This window comes from Sceloporus undulatus, chromosome 1 (assembly GCF_019175285.1).
Source record: "Sceloporus undulatus isolate JIND9_A2432 ecotype Alabama chromosome 1, SceUnd_v1.1, whole genome shotgun sequence".
NCBI classification, from domain to species: domain Eukaryota; kingdom Metazoa; phylum Chordata; class Lepidosauria; order Squamata; family Phrynosomatidae; genus Sceloporus; species Sceloporus undulatus.
The window spans coordinates 10,736,674-10,758,570 of NC_056522.1; the positions used below are offsets into that span (position 1 = coordinate 10,736,674).

Below are 21,897 nucleotides of genomic sequence, written 5' to 3' on the forward strand. Positions count from 1 at the left end.
GCCATCATGGTAATAACGAGTTCTTCCATTATTACAAAAGACTGCAAATAACAGGCCCGCTTTCATGTGAAAGTGATTTGCGCTGTCGCTTTCACTCATGCTATCTGGGCACCTGAATGATGGATTCAGAGCATTTGCGAAGGAAAGTGATTCATGAGATCACTTTCACTGGGGCTTCCCTGCCGGGTCATGTGTGAAAGTCCTTCCCGCAATTGGGTGGGAAGGATAGGACAGGGACGGGACAATGACACCCCGTCCCTCATGTGATAATCTCTTTAGCCTGGAGCAAGGCTCAAGCCTATGGCTTCTCAGGGAACACTGAGGGTGAGGATGAGCTAAACCTGCTTCTTGAGTGCTCTCTTGACAAAGGAAAACTGGAGTGTTTATTTTAAGAAAGTAAAATAAAGCTTTTGTTACACTCAATTCAGCATCTTATCTCATTTGTTCTACATGGTTTATTTGCCTGAGAACATGAGCTGATATAATACAGTATTAACAAAGCAGAATATAATACACATATACTGAAAAGCCCCTTAAAGAAAACAGGGGAGGAGCCCTCAACATATATTTTGAGCCAGGCAAAAATCTTTTCATAGAACCAATGTGAATAACAGAGAAAGACACTGTTTTTGTAGCCAGCTTTCAGCTATCTGGAATAAATGCCAAGGGTGTTGTATTGTGAAATGGACAATTACACGGATGCTTTCCTTGGCAGTCATAACTTAGTGGTAACATTTTGATGGTCTGTATGTTCTGCACACACTGTAGTTGCTTTATTAACAGACACTTACCACTTAGAAAAGATCACAAAGAATTTATGAACCAGTGTCGATGCCAAAGCATTCGGATACAACTGGCATGTCCTCGCCACCAGCATGGCCCAAGAAACACCACCAAGAAACCCCAGCATATTGGAATAAATGCCACGTCCTAAAGGCAGATAATTTGGCAATCAATATTACAGACAATTTCAGATTAGCTCACGTTCTCTCCCTCCTCCAGCAAGAAACTGTGAAATTACACTTTTCATTTCATTTTCAGAAAGACTGAAAGCCAAACTACCTAAGAGCCCATCTTCAGATGCTCCTGTTTTAAAAGTTAGAAAAATCCATATCAAGGATTTGGCACTTGGATGTTTTACCTGATGGAGCAAACTGTCGTTTTGGACACAGGGAAGGTGGTTTACAGGAGGAACACAAAAATGGAACTGAAGAACTTCACCCAGCAATATAAACTCCCAGTGGCATCCTGCCCCATATCAAGCTATTTTTTTCACTGAACTAAAAAGAATAATGAGATTTGATCCCAGATCACCCACATTGTATACAATCCAACCCTTTGGAGAGCCCACAAGCACCAATTTTAATCTCACCGACAATATAAGAGTATACCAAAGTACTGCTTAAGAGCTTCTCATCTAATGTAGCAATTCATATTTTAATTCAGATTGCTTCTGAAACTATTTCCTTTTGGGGCACCCCTTTCCTTCTATGCCCCAGGGCACTACATTCAAGTTGTTTTCCTTTCTACTAATACAAGGTATGAAAAAAACTCAGTTTTTTTTAAAAACTATGATTCCTGAAATGCTCTAGCCAGCGTGGCCACTGGACTCACTGGCTTGAGATTCTGGTAGTTGTTGCGCCCCAAAAGTAACTATCCCAATCTCTGGTCTGAAGACTGTCATTAAAATCATGAATGCAAGCCTAAGGCAGGCCCCACATTGTAAATCTGCCCAATGGATAAGCAGCCATGATGGCTGGTGAATCCCAATGTAATTGAAGGAAATGAAACTGGCACCTTCACATGATTTCTGGCTATCATTTTCATGCATGTACTTACATGCATAATCTCACATTAGTATTTTTTAATATATAATTCAACAGTTTCTTTTGAAGTGTGACCATTATGGTGATCTCCAATTTTCATAATGAGCAAGGCAGCTGAAGTTAGTATTTGATATCTTGAGACAGGCACCTGGTAACTCAGAGCATCCTTGTTTCAGCTCTGTCCAGAGAACACCCTTTCAAGAACAGTGGGCTTTCTATGCAGTATGCTGTTAAGATATGCTGAAACACTGTTCTACTTACAGTTAAGATAAAAATGTATTTCTTGATGTTTTATTTCTTTCAGTTTGTCTGTGACTTATTGTGACCCTAAAATAAATCTAACAAGGGTGTTGCTTAGCAAGATTTCTTCAAAGGGGATTTGCCCTGGCCCTCCTCTGAGGCTGAGAGTGCGTGACTTGTTCCAGGTTACCTAGTGGGTCTGCATGACTGAGCAGAGATTTGAAATTTGGTTTCCCAGAGTCCCAGTCCAACACACAAACCAGCACAGCAGAGTGGCTCTCTGCAGTTAAAAGAGAGCCAGCTTCCAGACTAATACAACTCCCACATCCACAGGAAATACATTCCTAGCCTTACTGTGGAAAGGCAGAACCGTGGATAATAGTAAACCCTATTGGAATGAGTGACTTCGTGAAAGCATATCATTGAATCACGCTGGATGACCTAGAAAATGCCTAGAGAGAACACCGCTCTAGGAATCTCTAGGTCCTCTACCGTAACTCTAATCAACCTCCAGAAGAAGCATACCATATAATTGTGTTAAAGTTCCTAATAAATGCATAGAGAGAATATATTCTTTCAGATGCTGGTAAGTGAAACCATGGGTACTGGTCCCATGGATACAGGAATCATACTGTACGCTGATCGTAATTTTTTAGGTGACAGCAGTAACTGAGTGACTGGGATATTTGCAACCCAGTCTTTTCTACAGATGTGCAAATTTATATAGTATGCTTTCATCAACCTTCTCACCCCACCTGAACTGGTCTGTGCCCAGCTGCATCAGTGTTTGTTTTTCATTAGTGTGCTTTGCTTTTTTCCAAATATGTGCATTGCTTGAAGGCATGCTTGTATGCATTGTTTGAGAGCACTGACTAAAGTAATGTTACTCAAAGCAATATTCAATGGACCAGTGCCAGTCCAAAAGCTTGTTGGCTGATGGCCCATGCCTAGTTTCCAAGAAGGAAAGAAAATAGTTGCAGTCAACAGGCACAAATATTGTGCCAGTCTTTGGCACATTGAGGGGGGGGAACCCTAACACTCACCCATATCAGACAACCTAAGCTATCATTATCGCTACAGGGTGTTTCACAATACTGACACATGTTTTAAGTACTGCTTAAGGGCATGTGGAATCTATTCTTTTTTCCTATGAGCTTTCCAAGTGAGCACTTTTCCCCAGACATGTCCACAGCCATCTGTTAGTGTGATGATTTCAGAATGCCAACTGCTTCCACCCTATGGAAGTGTAGTTCAAGATAAGCCCATCTCAGACTGAAATCTGACTCCTCACATGGGTCCCATATACCATCTGCAGCAGGTCACGAGAACCAGTATTAAATACTAATGCCCCATTGCCTGGCCACTATATCCCTCCCAGCCCGGTTTTAAGCATTCAGCAGGAAAATTAAACCTACTTGTAGGTGCTTCTCTGTGTCCATTAGAGAACATACAAACTAATTTCAAGAAAGATCCTTGGGATTTGGGGCATAATGGCCATTATGCAGATTCTAAGGCAACATGCATATGTGACAAGCTCACTTGGCTTAGCCTAAAGAGTCATTTCAAGGACTATTAAGCATAGAGCTGATAGCACAAAATGTGATGTATTAAGTACTTACGTTTTGCCCACAGTTTAATTGCTCTGAGCGTCAGCCTGAAGTTCTCCTTGTTTGGTACTAAATGAAGTATCTCCTCAGTGACTCTGAAACCTGCCAGGAAATGTTAAAGGCTTCAACATTAAATGAGGCAAAGTCAAACCAAGATATCAAGAAGTCTCAGGATTGTATCACAAAGAAAGATACAGTGCAGAATATGATGATTTTTTCCTTGATTAAGTCATCCTGCAAAACACGGCTTGGGTGGACAATTTTACAAGTGGAAATGCTAAACCTACCTGGTAACAACAGGACATTTTGGAATAATATTTCCTCCTTGAGGTGCCACTCTAGGAAATGAGGTTTGAGTTTTTATCTCTGAGTCAGAATAGAGAATTCTCCAAATGAAAATAATATGATTTAGGCATATGGATGGAGATATTTGTGTGTGTGTGTCTGAGAGAGAGGGAGGGAGGGAGGGAAGTCCAAAGCACACTGCAGAAATAATCCAGTTTGAGAGGGCTTTAACTGCCCTGGCTCAGTTCCAGGGAATCCTGAAAATTGTAGCTTATTCTGGCACCAGATCTCTTAGACCGAGAAGGCTAAATGTCTCACAACACTACAGTTTTCAGAATTCCCTAGCATTGAACCAAAGCAGTTAAGGTGGATTCAAACTGGATTATTTCTGCAGTGTGTTTTGGACCAAAGAGAAGAATCCTTTGTTGGCCAACATGCATTACCTATTTGTTTCCAATGTTGTGGCCAGGATTTAACAATCCGCACCTTTGTTTGCTAGCAGTTGAATTAATTTATGCCTCTGGACTGTAACCTACTTCTGAAGCTTTCAGGTATTCCAAAAACTATTTGATATGGAGTTAGAAACTGACTGGGGAAACTCAAGTACAGAAGCCCATTCATTGCAATCAGTCTTTGTAATCAAGGTAACTTCACAGCAAAAAAATGAGGAGAGGAGACTATTTTTCTCTGAACTCTGAAGTACAGGAAAATAAACTAATACTTTTGAGGCACAGGGACCTACAATTCAGAGGAAACAATTTTCTATTCTAGCACATGTAGAACACCTCTTTGGATTCTGACCAGTGAGTTTACCTTTCAGATGCATCCCTAATGGAAGAAGAGGAGCATCTATTTTGCAACTCACTAATTTGTAAGTGGGCAGATGAAAGATTTCGCAAAGGCCTTTAGGCCAAATGCAATAGAGTTGTGACTACCTCGCATGCCTGTTTTTGCCCAATCTCGACCCAGGCTGGGCATGGGCTTGAATGGGTGAAAACGGATCTTATCACATTCCTTTTTGCCCAACTCAGCTGCATCGCATACCCGATCCAGACTCCTGGCACACTTTTTGAATCTAAGATACTTTCTCATCCTTCAGAAAGTACGTACCTGGGTCAGGTACACGATGCAGCTGAGTTGGACATAAAGGGTTGAATTAAGATCCGTTTTCACCTGCTCCAGCCCGTGCCCAGATCGGGCGAAAATAGACATGTGATAATCTCCTAAATCATGCTGTAGGTCAGGAAAAACAGAACCATTGTACCCTCTCAACTGAGGCACCAATAATTTTGAACAGCACCTCTTTGAATTTGCTTCCATATTAGCCAGCCATGACAAGATGTTGATTACAGCTGTTATTACAAACACTGTAATAAACACTGAGAATGGGTGTCAATGATCTTTTTTCCTGTTCCATTGACTTACTTCTGGAAAACTTTCCAGCTGCAGAATGGGGTATAGCTCTTTTGATTAAACAGAATGTATTGCCATGGGTATCTAGTGCACTTGGAATTTGGGCCCTGAATCCATTTCAGTTTGACACACTTCCTCCCAACTTTCATTTGCAATAGTGGGACAATCCAGGCCCATCTAATACAACTGTACTAAATTTAAAAAACAACAACACTCTAGTTACTTTGTTAGTGCAATCTGATACTTGCTTACCTGGATTAATAACCAAGTATTTAATTGTATGTTTGTTAATAGTAAAAGCACACCGTTTCTTACAGTTGCATGAACGGGTGTTTCCAGACATAGGTCTCCTAGCATTACTTTTCAAAAACCATTGTGAAGCTGTTCCACTTTTTCTTCCCAATAGATTTTTTTTGGGGGGGGGGGGGGGGGGGGAGATTACAAAAGCAATATGAAAAGAAAGTTAGAAGATGAAGAAAATATCACCTGGATTCTCCACAAAATTCTGCTTATGAGTCAAGGAGATTTAATGATAAAAGACTCGTCTGGTTGCACCATAAATTGTATAATCAAAGGAGCCCATGTGCTTTATGTTTTAATGGGCTTTTTAACAGCATCCGTCTGATTTCTAACTATGTGAGAAACAGCACTCCGCAGCCATTCTCAGATTTCTGGAAATGTAAGAGGTTACCATTTAAGCTCCGAATACATCTTATATCGAGGCTTCTCAGACATGAGTCATCTCGAAGATCCAGGTTATCAGAAATGGTTGCAAGCGCCAGCCTTGCAAACACAAGATCAATCTGAAAAGGTAAGAAATAAAAATAGTTTCTCAACAGTGATTCCTTCTAATGGCTTCCCAGTATCAAGCATGGCTGATACAGCTAGCTCTATGGGGACAGAAATGCTTTAATGAACATTGGCAATACCTATGGGTACCCATCATCTGTAGCTAATTCAGTTCCAAAGAAATCACTACACGGTGGGACACCGACATAACTACCTCTGGTTGCTCACATTTACTACACCTGGTATGGTGTACTTCAAAGTTCCTGGATTTATTTCTATCTTTCCCCCCACCCCCAGGAATTCTAACATTTGTTAACTGGACACACATAAAACTGTAGTTATGAGAATCTCCAGTGTGTTACTCTTAGAAACTATAGCTTGCAGAATCTTCCAGTCAACACAGAACTGCAACCTAAGTTGATATATCTGTCGTTGTTGTGTGCCTTCAAGTCATTTTGCAACTTATGGTGACCCTATCATGGAGTTTTCTTAGCAAGATTTGTTCAGAGGAGGTTTGCCATTGCTTTCCCCTGAGGCTGAGAGCATGGGACATATCCAAGGTCAACAATAGGTTTCATGGCCAAGCTGGGAATTGAACCCTGGTCTCCAGAGTCATAGTCCAACACGTAAACCACTGCACCATGCTGGCTTTCAAGGTAATATATAAAGCACAAAAATGACATCTTACTTTTGACATTTTGAAAATTCCACCTGCCAATTCTTATGAGACCTTTTGTAGTTTTCATTTTTCAACAATAGGAAGTCAGAAAACGTTGCCAATCTACCATAAATCAGCTACAATCCCACCAGGATGAATGAGTCAGTCTCTTTCTGGATTGTCACTTTATCCCTCAGCTTATGTGTTATTTGTGCTGAATACCAACTCAAGGACAAGTTTACTCCATACATACATAAAATCAAGCAAAATTAAAGAATTTACCTCAATATCATCAAATCTGAATTTTATTACTGGCACATATGCATCTTCTACTGCCTGCAGACAAGAAAGTAAAAACAATTTTCATTGAAAGTTTCATTCTTTCTGATAATTTCTGGAATTCTGTTTCTCCCTAAGAAATTCATGGCCTGAGTGTCTCCATTTCTTGAAGAAATTAATTTTTCTATATATGTCAAATAAGGCTTGCCCACCAATAAATTTAGGATTTCAACAGCATTAAACAGACAACAAAGACATCAGAAGTAAATTGAAGAACCTAGTTTGTCTTGCTGGATATTCTGTAGATATATGGTAAAATAATCTGCATAGTAAATTCAGTTTGCGTCACAGATCAGGCCATTCCTCTTAGTACCTCTGTGGGATTTCCTTTCAAGTAATCCTGCTGCTGTCACCAAAAGTGGGATCTATGTCTATATCCCACTGTTGCCTACAACAGGTATGGGGTTCCCACCTTTTATGTGAGGGTTGCCTCTTGTATCCCACCACTGTATACAACAAGTGTGAGACAATCACATCAGTGCCTACCACTGTGGCCAAATGTTGGGGTCTTTACACTTAACCCACCAAATATGAAGTCTTCCACCTGCAAATATTCATGGGGAGGGCTTTCTCTGATCCCCATCTCTGACACATGTAAGAATTTCCTTGTGTGACACCAACTGCAGGATTAGTCTAAATGCCCTCAATCTTCCTATGAGGATTTATACTACTTTTATCCCCAACAAACCACCACCCTTCTATCTTCAGTGCTGCAACCACAAGACACCTTGCCTGAAACCCAGATTTCAGAATGATAACAATTTTGGAGGCGAAAAGTGTATAAAAACGAAAAGAATATTTTTTACAGAAATTAAACATAAAACACCAGCTTATTTATATACTGTATCTGAAACACCACAATCTCCCTTCTCAGGCTAAAATGGGTCCTTATCAATCACCCAACTCAAACTCCTTTCTCTCACTCCAACCCTTCTCAACCATATTTCCACCTGCACTCTTCTCAAACCCCAGGCTAACCCCCCCTACCCCAAACTAACTGCCAGTCACCAAACTGTTCCATGAAAAAGTTTGTAAGAGTTGATTGTAGCTGCTCAAGTAGAACCTACATGTGCCACAGCCATGCACATACGTACAATTAAACTACACATACAAACAAAAGCTGGATGAAGTGAAACAAGAAGCTTACTCTTAAGTTTCTGATGCCATCTTGAAGTTTTAGCTTTTCAAAGAAAGACTGGAAGAAGTCTGACCTTTCCACATGTCTAGGGGCAATACAGAGAGCATCTATGTCAGCACCTATAAAGGACAAAAGATCATTAGTAACTGCTGGTAGTTTAGGATGATCCTTTCCATAATTCAAAACTGATTACAAGAATCATACCTTTTGTGTGCACACCAAGCTGATAGGAACCAAACGTCAGTATTTTGCCGCTAGAACTCAAAGAGACTGAAGATGGGAGGTTCTGTGGGGAAGTTGGAAACATTATCACCCTTATAATCTAAGCCAAATTTATTTGCCAAAGATGATCATACCAAGAAATGTGCTTGCATTTAGAATATCTGGGCACCACAGAAGCTCTACAATTGCCTGAACATGGTACACAAAGCCAACTGTCAGAAACTGTAAATGCCTTGCTTGCCATAAAATGTTGGATAGCTGGTGTGATGGGTTATATAGTAGAAAAGGCTAAGGCTGAGACATAGTGATCTCAGATACAGGTGCCAAGACAATACTTGAGGGGAGACAGGTATGTGTCAAGCAAGTCTCTTACACAAAGCTGTGCAAGGGAAAAAAAATAGTAATAACAAAGAAGGGGTGTTATGAGGGGTAATTGTATTTATTATAATGGATGGGAATTGAGCCTGCCCTGAATTTTAAATTGTGCACCATTTAATTAGGCAAGGTTAATACTTGCTGGTCAGTTCTGACAATGAACATCTCTGGTTTGGATCTATAGTTACTGATTAAAGGTTTTCTGAGTTTTAACTATTGAAGTCTGATTTTCTGAACTGAATCTGACACTAGCCCTGTCTGAGGCAGGTTCAGACAATGGGGAGCAGTGGGGAATACCTAGGATCCCCAGATAAGGTTAGGAGAAAAATATTTCCTAAACTCCTGGAGATCCACTGCCTGTCAGAACATCCTAGAACAATCAATAATATGACTCAGTATAAGGCAGATTCATATGTGTCGGATGCATGTGTACAGTGTGAAAACCATTATTTCCACTGTTGCCAGGATTTGGAATGAGGGGCAAGGAAATAGAAAGCATTAAAAAAGGTAAAGGTAGTCCCTTGACATGAAATGTCTAATCATAACCGACTGTAGAGTCAGCGCTCATCTCTGTTACTAAGCCAAAGAGCCAGCATTGTTCAAGGCCTGTTCTGGTGATCATGTGGCCAGGATGACTGCACTGAATGCTGTTACCTTTCCTCTGAAGTAGTACCTATTTATCTACTTGCATTTGCATGCTTTTGAACTGCTAGGTTGGCAGAAGCTGGGACTAGTGACTGGAGCTCACCCCATCATGCCTCAGGCCTCAAACTGCCAACCTTCCTGTCTTGGGATCATCAGAATTGGTGTCTTAACAACTAAGCCATCACATCCCTAGGAAGCATTTGTTTTTAAAATAATTTATTAATATGTTGCATTCATATGTTTTGATACAGAGATTTTTTTTGTATTCCACATTGTCTAGCAACAATGGCTCAGATTAAAATGCCATTCAAGAAATCAACATGGAATTGTGTGTATGTGTGGAAATGAAGTTCTTTTTTTAGAGTTTCTGATCTGACATGTTAATTTTTCCATACATGTAAGGAACCAAACCTTTCCCTACTGTGGAAAAATTCCTCCTCTTTTCAATGGCTTAGTTTGGGACATTCTGCTGTTTAAACAGTTCTACATTATAGCCATCTTCCACACTTTCAACCCCAGGTCTGCTCTTTCAACCTCTACTTGCATACTGTTTTCTTCCTCTCAGTTGACTTGGCACCATCTAGTGTTCAGTTTTTGCAAGCTAAAACAGATTGGGTTCTGCTTTTCAAGCAACTCCACTTTTTGATAGCCTTCCTGTCCCTAACCTGTCAGATCAGTGGGGGCTTCCTGTAATTGTTTAATGATGTTACACAAATCTTTCCACTTCTGAGCAACCACCATTGTCACAGTCAAATCTGAGAAAGATTAAAATACGGTCTTCATTTTCATTTACAAAAGGTGAGAGCAGAGCCATTGAGGATGCACCACAATCCTTTGACTGGGCATTTTGTCCAGTTCCATCAAAATGTCTGGACCTAAACTCTTGAACCATGCATGGGTCACAACCATCAGATGTGGAAGAGGGTAGCAATTTCATTTGGCTAATATTTATTTATAACACCAATCTTTAATGGAGTGCTGTACCAACCTTAAAATTTTGCCCTCTCACCCTGGCTGATTTGGATTTAAAATGTAGTTTTAGCCAAAGACTTTGAATTATTGCTCTCAGAATGCTCTGTCCATAGCAAAAAACAACAACCCCAAAACAAAAAACCTTTACAAGCTGTAGTTTTACTGCTCCCCAAGGGTTGTAGACACTTGGCTATTCTTTGTCACTTAAGAGCCTTATCACATGAGAAAAGAAAGTCAAAACAGAACAGGAGCATAGCAGTTTTCCATGTGTCTCTCCATATCCCATTGTAGCACTTCCATTTTCTTTCCTGACTGAGATGATTGTAAAAGCGTGTCTTTTGCAGAATAGATTTTTCCAGTATGACAAAAGACATGCTTTTACGACCATCTCCCTCATGAAGAGAACAGAAATGCTACAACATCATGTGGAGAGGTATGCTCCTGGTCCGTTTTGGCTTTCCCCGACCTCATGTGATAAGGCTCTTAGTAGCAAGACAATGAGTCCCTGGTTAGGACCAACTGCCTTTGCCTCCTCTGCCACCAGAGCTCTCTTCTGCAGCAGCCACACTTTTTGGCATTTGATCATTTCCTCTTCTGATCCTGCCCCTTTATGTTTTTGCATCATATCTGTTAACCTATAAGTTGCTTTATGTTTAGCTGTGAATTGCCTTGAGCACCTCAGCTGAAAAGAAATACTGTATATTCCGTCACACATGTTTGTCTAGAAAGAAACCCTTTTTAGGAGACGGGCTGCAACTGCACTGCAGAAATATTGCAGTTTGACACTATTTTAACTGCCATGGCTCAATAGTACAGAATTCTGGGATTTGTAGTTTTGTGAAATATTTAGCTTTCTTTGCTAGAGAGCTGTGCTGGCACAACAAACTACAAATCCCAGAATTCCATAGGATGGAGTCATGATAGTTAAACTGGTACCAAACTGCATTATTTCTGCAGTGCAGATTGCAACCAAAGGTAATTTTAATTACATCTTTACTTTGACCTAACTGACATGTATAGATTCAATAAGTAGAAGCACTCCAGTAACCAGGCTCTGTAGTGATTCCATTTTGTGTGCTGACACATAAATGAAATTCAGGTGATAATCATATAGCGGCCATCACATTTCGCTTATTACAGGCCCTGAAGATTATATCAGGGGTTGAGGAGATGAAATGGAAGATGCTTGAGCATAGCAGTTGATCTGTAGTCCTCTTCAGTACTTCAGAATACATAGATCATGGCAGAAGGCTTAAACACAGTAAGAATCCCACAGCTAAAACTATAGCATTCTAGTTACAAGACTTCAAATAATAAGACCAGCTTAAGGAGTACAACAATGACAAATCTCTTACCTTATTTTTACCAACTTCTGCAATCCACTCTTTGACTAGGTTATTTAGTTTGTCAAGAACAACTAACCTACAATGGGGAAAGATTTTAAAACAAACATGATTTAAGAAACTTGATGCTAAAATATATATAATGCAGCTGTAGATTTAAGCTGTAGATCCCTTCATAACCCCAGGGACCCAAACATCATTACAGATTGACTCTCCCTTACCTGGAATGTCAAAATTCAAAATATTCCAAAAACCAAGACTTTTTTCATGGGTGGCTGGGATAGTGACACCTTTGCTTTCTGATGTTTCAGTGTAGACAAACTTTGTTTCATGCACAACATTGTTAAGAAGATTATATAAAATTATAGTCCAGTTATATATATAAGGTATATACGAAATCAATTAATTTTGTGTCTAGACTTGGGTCCCATCCCCAAGATATCTCATTATATATGTATATGCAAATACAGGTTTTCCAAAATCAAGAATAATAATAATAACAACAACAAAATCTGAAATCCAGAACACTTCTGATCCCAAGCATTTTGGATAAGGGAGGCTCAACATGTATTCAATTTTCAACTCTGCAAGTTCATTTTTACCTGTGATTCAGCTCTTTCTCATCTTCAAATGCATCAAAAGGTATCATGGCTTCAACCAGCTTCTCTGTGTAGATGTAATCTATCTCCCTTGGAAGAGCCAAGCTAACTGGAGAAGTGATCCCGTAGAGCTTTCGTGGCCAGTTCTCCAAATAATGTCTACACAGTAAAGTCATACAGACAAGAAATCTTATGTCTCTCCATCCACCCTCCACAATCCCCTTGTTGAGTATTAAGAAAAATACTTACTGCTTTAAAATCTATCTATGTTTACTAAAACAAGAACTATTAACAGGGCTGGCTTTACATCTGAAGTGACATTCTACAGGAAAAGCAATCATACTCAGTAATCTACATTGTGATAAAGACCTCTAGTAATATCAGTTCAGACTTCTAGGAAGTCTATTTATCACATGTGTCAAAGGATACTAAGCAATCCAGCTCCTTATAACAGTGCCTCTCCATTTTTGGTACTCCACGTATTTTAGACTTCAACTCCCACAGCCAACACAGCCATGGTCAGGGATTCTGGGAGTTGAAGCCCCAAACATCTGTAGGACCACAACTTGAGAACCACTGTGTTATAGCTGGATAAATGCAACATCATTTCTCTGATGTAAGTGATAGCTGAAATTTTACAAATGCCGCTGCTTTCAACTTTTTAAAATGATCTCATACTTCAGTTCAAAAATGATGTTGACAAGCTAGAGCATGTCCAGAGGAGGGCAACCAAATTGGTGAAGGGTCTGGAAACCACGTTCTATGAGGAGACACTTAGGAGCTTATTGCTCGTCTTCAATCGGCTCCAGCCTCCTGGGCTGCAACCGGGATGTGAGATGGAGGTGGGGATTTTCGCTCATTAAATCACAGCTGAACAGCCAGCCACCTTCAGCTCAGTTTCCAGCTGTGCTCTGCCAGCACTTTTTAGAAGTTACAAAGCTTCTGACTTCATAAAAGTATTGGCAGAGTGCAACTTGGACATGGCTGGAACCCGGGCTGATGGCAGCTGGTGTTTCAGTGGCGATTTAGTTTGCGATAATCCCCACTTCCATCCTGTGTCCCGGCTCCAGCCCAGGAGGCTGGAGCTGGTTTTGAAAGGTGAGAGATAAGCTCCTTAGGGAGCTGGGTATGTTTAGCCTGGAGAAGAGAAGGTTAAGAGGTGATATGATAGCCCCATTTAAATATTTGAAGGGGTGTTGCATTGAGGATGGAGCAAGCTTGTTTTCTGCTGCTCCAGAGAATAGGATCTGGAGTAATGGATTCAAACTGCAGGAAAAGATATTCCAGCTCAATATTAGGAAGAACCTCCTGACGGTAAGAGCAATTTGCCAGTGGAACACGCTCCCTTGCAGAGTGGTGGAGTCTTCTTCTTTGGCAGTTTTTAAAGAGAGGCTGGATGGCCATCAGTGCTTTGATTGTGTCTTCATGGCAGGAGGTTGGACTGGATGGTCCTTGTGACCTCTTCCAACTCTAACGTATCAGGTCCAACCTTTCAGTTTCCAAGAGTGCCTGGTCCAACCTATCAGTTTCCAAGAGTGCCAAGTCCAATCTATCAGCTTTCAAGAATACCAGGTCCAACCTCAAGTCCAGAAATCCCTGAACTCACATCTTCTTCAAATCCAGCCACAAAGTACAGTTCTCTGCTGACTAGCCTCCATATGCTTGTCAGCTGAGAACTGTACTCAGGTGTAGGGAGAAAAGAGCCTAAGCAATACAGGCAAGCAAATGGAAAGGCAATGCTAAGTACATTTCCCCTTTCTCCATTCACACGTGTGGACACATACACGTGCATCAAACAGGAACAAGTGCACCTGGTCCACTAGGAAGGACACTTCCTGCAGTTGAGGAGACCAGCATTATTCCCCCTAAAGCTCCTGATATATGTATGGGTTACCCTTGCAGAGCAATATTTGCAATTTGGGTTGCAAAGGCTTTTCTCAGCTTGCTTTCTGGGGACGTTCCTTTTGCCCAGAGAGCACTCACCCCCGCGTCTCCTTCATGCCCAACGCCTGCATAAGCTCTGCCCGCATCTACAGCCTCCAACGCACACGCAAGACTTGAATCCAAGCCCAGCCTCCTTTCCTCCAACTCCTATATAAGGGAGCTCAGCTGTGATTGCACCCCCCTCTAGTGGCCGAGTGTGGGATTGCGTCTGTCATTTCTCCATCCATTCCCAGGTACCTTTTCTTAGGCAGCTGAAGATGCATCTTTGCTGTAGAAATAATGCAGTTTGACACCGCTTTAAGTGTTGCAGGTCCAACCTAGGGAACCCTGGGATTCGTCCTTTGACAAGGTCTTTAGTCTTCTCTGTCAAAAAGTGTGTCAAAATGTTTTAAAATGGTACAACATTTAAAATGGTGTCAAAGTTGACAAACTTTGATTTTTGCCATGTGTTCCTGCATGGCAGGGGGCCGGACTGGATAGCCCTTGGGGTCTCTTCCAACTCTACGATTCTGTGATTCTATGAAAGTGAATTATTTTTATAGTGTAGATGTACTCTAAAGCTAGGAATACTTGGAAGTGGTTTGGCCATTTCCTTCTTCTGAAATACAGTCTACAGCACCTGGAATGAGAGCCAGCGTGGAATAGTGGCTTGAGAGTTGGACTGCATCCCTGGAGACCAGGGTTCGATTCCCAGCTTGGCCATGAAACCCACTGGGTGACCTTGGGCAAGTCACATTTTCTCAGCCTCAGAGGAAGGGAATGGTGAACAAATCTAGCCAAGAAAGCCCCACTACAGGTTCGCCTGAGGTTTGCCATAAGCTGAAAATGACTTGAAGGCACACAGCAACAACAGCCAATTCCCATCCAAGTACTAGCCAGTGCTCACCCTTCTTAACATCCAAAGGCAGGTGGAATCTGGTGCATTTGGGGTATTTAGGCCCTGGCAACCTCATACCAAGAGCGAGTGTGGCATAGTGGTTTGAGCATAGGACTAAGACTCTCAAGATCAGGGTTCACGTCCCTGCTTGGCCATGGAAACCCATAGGGTCACACTTTCTCAACCCCAGAAAACCATGTGATAGGTTCACCTTGTTGTTGTTGTTGTTGTTGTTGTTGTTATGTGCTTTCAAGTTGTTTCCTACTTATGGTGACCTATCGTGGTTTTCTTGGCAATATTTGTTCAGAGGAGATTTGCCATTGACTTCTGAGGTTGAGAGCATGTGACTTGCCCAAGGTCACCCAGTGGTTTTTTGGTGGGTTTTTCAGCCCAGTGGGTTTCCATGGCTGAGCTGGGAACTGAACCTTGGTCTCCAGAGACACAGTCCAACAACACTCAAACCACGCCACAGAATCAAGTACTGTATCCACAGTTTGAAAATATTTTTTAAACATGTATACTGTACATTCCAAAAAGCAAACTTTGATTTTTGCCATTTTATACAAGGGATACCATCAGAGCCAGCCTGGCGTAGTGGTTTGATTGTTGGATTGTGACTCTGGTGACCAGGGTTCAATTCCCAGCCTGGCCATGAAAACCATTGGGTGATCTTGGGCAAGTCACATGCTTCCCTCAGGGGAAGGGAATGGCAATGGCAATCCTCCTTTGAAGAACTCTTGCCAAGAAACCCACATGGGTTGCCATAAATTGGAAACAACTTGAAGGCGCACACACACACACACTCACTCTCAGTTAACTAGGCTACAGAAAGAGCCCCATCCAGGTATTTCTTTCACCTATACCTTCCTCCCCACCTAGAAACTCTAGGCATGGTTCTCTCCTTTGTTTTTATACTCACAACAACCCTTTGTGGTAAGTTCAGCTGAGAGATTGTTTCCAATGCAAGGTCCCCTACAATGCAAGACTATATGGGTCTACTCAGAAGCAAATCCCACTGAGTTGAATGAGATTAGCTCTCAAGTAAAAAGTCAATAGGACTGCAGTTCAAGGCTGCTTCTACACTATGGAGCTCATGCAGTTTGACACCACTTTAACTGGCATGGCTCCATCATATAGAGCCTTTGGATTTGTAGTTTGGTGAGACGCCTGCACTCTTTGGCTGGGAAGGCTAAAGAACGTATAAAACTACAGACCCTAGGATTCCATAGGATGAAGCAACAGCACTTAAAATGGTGTCAAACTGCATTTTTTTCTACAGTGTAAACACAGAGCTAGTGAACTTTATGGCTGCATGAAGATTTAACATGGGTGTCTTTAGTTTAGGGACTACTCCAAACGTAGGGGCATTAGTATAATCACTGTAATTGTTGTTGTTGTGTGCCTTCAAGTTGTTTCTGACTAAGGCTACACTATCATGGGGTTTTCTTGGAACATTTCTTCAGGGGTGATTTGCCATTGCCATCCTCTAAGGCTGAGAGAATGTGACTTGCTACTTTCACTCATAGGCATTATATGACATCAAATATAGCACAGTCTTTTGGCTAGCTTTATCTTCCTTCTGTAAAGAAGCCTGTGAAAAGCAATGATTACACAAGCCTTCAAAACTGAAGGTCAAAAAAACTTTTAAAAAATGTTGTATAGAAATTTGGCATCCTAAATCTGAAAATGACCTCTGATTTGTTCCATCAAGTACAGTTTTTTCACAACTCACTTTGGAGTTTCTGTGTTGTAATATGTGACTGAATGACGTGATCCTGCAATGAATTACCTTGCAAAGAATAACAAAGTACTTTACACTTTCTTCCTTGATCTTAGTAGTTGTTCCAGGTCTAGGAGGTTTTCCAGTAGTATTATGGTGACGTCATATCTTAGGTTGTTGATATTCCTTCCTCCTGTTTTCACTCCGCTTTCTTCTGTGTCCAAGCCTGCTTTTCTTACAATATGTTCTGCATATATGCTGAACAGGTAGAGTGATAAGATGCAGCCTTGTCAGACCCCTTTGCCAATTGGGAACCATTCTGTTTCTCTGCATTCTGTTCTGACAGCAGCCTCTTGTCCTGAATACAGATTCCTCATCAGGACTATCAGATGTGTTGGCACTCCCATGTCTTTAAGGGCATTCCATTGCCTTTCGTGATCTATGCAGTAAAAGGCTTTGCTATAGTCTATAAAGCACATGCTGATTTTGTTTTGGAATTCCTTGGTGTGTTCTATTATCCATTGTATGTTTGCAATGTGGTCCCTGGTGCCTCTTCCTTTCCTGAACCCTGCTTGGAACTCTGGGATTTCTCTCTCCATGTATGGCAGAAGTCTGTGTTGCAGAATGTTGAGCACAATTTTGCTTTTGTGTGAGATTAGTCCTATGGTTCTATAGTTGTTGCAGTCTTTTGTATCTCCATTTTTGTGAATGGTGATGTATATTGATCTTTTTCAATCTGTTGGTCATCATTTTGTTTTCCATATCTGTTTTCATATATTAGTTAGCACTAGAGTGGACTCTGTCAATGTGGATTACAACTGTTCGATGGGAATATCACATGTTTCTGAGGATTTGTTTTTTACCATTTCCCTTATTGCAGCCTCCATCTCACTTTTAAGAATCTTGGGTAGACTATACCTAAGAATTATACCAGCAGGTGGCAGTAGGGATGATATTGTCAGCTGTAATACTAATTCCAGTATTTATGGGAATTAGGAAAGTATCACATCAACTGATCTGATTTTTTGGAACAGGCTTTTTGTTGCCTGAGGCAAATACATATATTGTCTCATTCCTCATACTGAAGCTGGCAGGACCAGCTGGTGGCATTGGTAGCCACAGACCATTGGGCAAAGGTCTAAGGCCCTGCAGTCTGGATTTAGCTTAGGCTACTTCCACACTACAGATTTAATGCAGCTTGACATTGCTTTAACTGCCATGGTTCCTTCCTACGGACTCCTGGGATTTGCAGGTTGTTGTGGCACCAGAGCTCTCCGATAGAGAAGGCTTAACATCTCACAAAACTACAAATCCTAGAATGCCATAGCATGGAGCCAGGGCAATTAACATGGTATCAAACTGCATTCATTCTGCAGTGTAGCTGCAGCCCTAGAGGTTTCCCAAGCAACTCCAGCAATGTCAATAGCAATGTGGAAGCAAAATGCTACACAAGCAAACAACACTCAAGCTGCATCCCTTTTTAATTTAAATCATCTCCCCTCCCCTTAGATTTAAAGCAGTTGCAGTCAAATGTTTTTTTCACACAATTGCCCTGTCTCACTCATTGAATTTTACATGGGTTTCAGGCAATGTCATCTTCTGCTTGCAAGCCTCCCTTGATTTACTACTGTTTTCCCCCCATTTTCTTCTTCTTAGAAAAGCATTGGTTATGGGGAAAAGTTGGAGTAGCTGCAGAAAAAAAAGCCAACGTTGTGGAAATGGTTTGATTTTTGGACTAGGAATCTGGAAGACTTCAGTTTGAATCCCCACCCAGCCACTCAGTGGTTCCCGGACTTGAGACTTGACTTGAAAGTATCTTGTCAGGGCTTCAGGCATGGTCGAGACTTGAAGGCAGAAACATAAGCTTTAACTCAAGACGTGGAGTAACTGGCTTGTAAATACATCACTTTCCAAAGTAAACCACTGGTTCTCTTTAGCTGGATTAACCAGTGGTTTTTTCTGTGGATGCGGCCATGCATTGTCTACACAGGCCACACCAGGAGTGGTGTGAGTCCAATGTATTTCCTTTGTGTAGACAAGCCCAAAGTGGCCCAGTGCCTTCTAACTATTAGAGCAGTTTTTGTGGTTTTTTGGGGGGGCTATGTGGCCGTGTTCTAGAAGAGTTTATTCATGACATATTCCTGAATTCTCTGAAGATGCCAACCACAGATGCTGGTGAGACGTCAGGAATAAACTATTCTAGAACATGGCCACATAGCCCCCCCAAAACCCACAAAAAACTATGGATGCCAGCCATGAAAGCCTTCAACTTCATACTAGAGCAGTGTTTCTCAATCTATTGATGTAGGGGATATCAGTGATTCCCTACCCCACACCCAATATGTCAGGGAATGCTACTATATTCATGGCCATTTTTTTTTTTCATTCCTGGAAACTCACCAGGGATCGGCAGCCAATGGCTCAGGGACCAGCAGTGGTCCAAGGATCACCCCTTTGAAGAGCACTGTGCTATTCCTATTTACATAAGAATGTGATTATTGGTGAGTATATGTATGTATATTTACATACATTCATAAACATGTGTTTAGGTAAATATATACAGTCGGCCCTCGGTATCTGCATATACCGTACCTCATTTGTGCCTTGCAAAAAGAATTAATTGCAAGTAACTGATTCACTTATAAACTGATTCACTTCTAATAAATAGCATTGTGCTAGAACGCAGAGTTCGTCATCTGAAAATGTCCTGAGATTGGGTACAAACTTGGTGAGTCCTGCATCGCAAAAGCTGGCTGCTGAAGTTCCCAGTAATGCTCGTGAAGGGAGCCATTCTTCCCTTCAGGTGCTCAGAATACAGGGACAAACTTCTGACACATTTTGGAACATCTTTCTATATTTATCTTCACATTCTAGAATGTGCAGTACAATTGAAATCCAGTTTTCTTTTCAGAAAGTCCCCCTGCTTGCCTATGGAGCTATAAGAAAAACCAAGAAAGGCCTGTTTTTGAACACTACACTTCTCCACTAGGAATTTTGAACTGAGCATTAGGAACGAGAAACTCTTCATCTAGGGTGCTTTTCCAAATTTAGCACCCTTTTTTTGTTTGGTAAAATGTATGGTTTGGTAAAATCTGTTTTATCTTTTTCACTCAACTTTCATTATATATGTCCTCAATGAATTTTTGCTATATTGCTTCATTAATAATTAATGAATGATTAAAATTAATTAATTATACTTTTACTTGGAAAGTGGGCCACTTAAAAGTTATCTGTGGCCTGGAGAAGTTTAGCCTATTTTACTTTTGACCCCTGCCTACTGCCAAGTTGTGCAGATCTGTTCTACACTATAGAAATAATGCCGTTTGACACCACTTCACCTCCATCCTACCAAATCCTGGCATTTGTAGTTTTGCACTCTTTGGCAGAGAAGGCTGACGAACTTGTAAAATTACAAATCCCAGGATTCCACAGGATAGAGCTATAGCATTTAAAGTGATGCTAAACTGAATTATTTCTGCAGTGCAGATGCACCACCCTGATTCCCTCTTCAGTAACTGCAAAGTACTAATCTACTCACACGGGCTTCCCACAACAAACATGACAATAGAGAATGACACACATTTAGCACCCTGGCGTGCATGTGGCATTCCCTTTAGCACCCTTGTACATGTGGCATTCCAAAACACATGTGGTATTTAATGGCATCTATATGTATACTTCGTATGTTATTTGCCGCAAATATAGGTATAATGTCATTATACCTGTGGATGCTACATAAAACCTGCTGGTCGTCGCTATGGATATATTGCTTTCTTATTCCTAATGCCTGGCCTGGGAAACAATTAGCTAATAGTGTGTAAAATATAGAGTTCTTCTCTTTTGTATCTGTGCATCAGTATAATGTAAAAGGGAGCACACTATACCCCGAGAATCCCCCCCCCCAACGATTACAACCCCAGGGCACCCATCAATTATGCTCTGGTTTTGATTGCTTGCATTAAATTCCCAGAGAGAAATACTGTCATTAGACTGGACCGGCTATCGCGCCATTTCCCTCCAAATTGAAGCCCAGATTAATTGTGGTACTGGTGAGCTCTCAAAACAGTTTAGGGACGAGAAACTAACCATTAACACAGTGAAGCCACACTAATCACACTAGCCTTGATGCGGTCTCTTTCTTTGATCAGCTCGCTCACTCTCAGCAGGCCCCAAAACAGCCCCAGGGTACAAGAGTGCTTCCATTGCAATCATGTTAATTTTGCTTTTAGTTTGTCTTTAGCTGCTGGAGATTAATGAATAAAAGTTGTGTTTAAATTTACAACCAAGTCTGTTCTGATCGCTCAGTGGTATCATCACCCCTGGTTCTCAACTTTGATTATCGCAGCCAGCCATTGAAAAAACAAAGAAGGGAAGAGGAAGAGGAAGGGAAAGAAAGGGAAAGAAAGGGAAGAGAGGTTGGTTTCTCCTACCTAGAACAACACAACAGGCAAGCCTGATGGGATGTATTGAATAGGTTAAAAAAATGTGGATAATCGACAACATGATCCCTTGAGATGTCTTTGAGTATGCCCAACATTTCCGTTAAGTATATTAGTAACTACTCATGGTTATTTGACTCCTTGAAATATGTATCAGCAAAGAATTGAGAGTGTGTTGCTTTAGTGCTTTAGAGGAGCAATGTACCCAAGACAATAGCAAGATTAAGGCAATCCAAGGCCAGTTCTTTCATTAGACAGAGTAAGGCAGCCATGTCAGTTGGCTGAATTTGGATGTCTTGAAGGATGTAAACTGTTGTTGTTGTGTACCTCCAAGTTGTTTTTGACTTATGGTGAATTTATCATGGAGTTTTCTTGGCCAAATTCTTCATAGGGGTTCTGCCATTGCCATCTTCTGAGACTGAGAGTGTGTGACTTGGCCAAGGTCACCCAGTGGGTTTCATGGACA

The 21,897-nt window shown here is 41.2% G+C and overlaps 1 protein-coding gene across 1 annotated transcript in view; it reads right to left on the minus strand.

The window, feature by feature from the left end:
• The window catches only part of PAPOLG (poly(A) polymerase gamma), a 30,692-nt gene extending 18,176 nt beyond the window's left edge, over nt 1–12,516 (minus strand). Inside the window, exons 1-8 of the mRNA XM_042479651.1 lie at nt 12,455–12,516; nt 11,865–11,931; nt 8,500–8,581; nt 8,305–8,414; nt 7,101–7,154; nt 6,063–6,174; nt 3,686–3,775; nt 792–930 (exon numbers count right to left, since the gene is read on the minus strand). Of these exons, the coding sequence (XP_042335585.1) occupies nt 792–930; nt 3,686–3,775; nt 6,063–6,174; nt 7,101–7,154; nt 8,305–8,414; nt 8,500–8,581; nt 11,865–11,931; nt 12,455–12,501 (701 nt within the window). The 5' untranslated portion in view covers nt 12,502–12,516. The remainder of the gene's footprint in view (nt 1–791; nt 931–3,685; nt 3,776–6,062; nt 6,175–7,100; nt 7,155–8,304; nt 8,415–8,499; nt 8,582–11,864; nt 11,932–12,454) is intronic.
• Nucleotides 12,517–21,897: the final 9,381 nt, after the last annotated feature.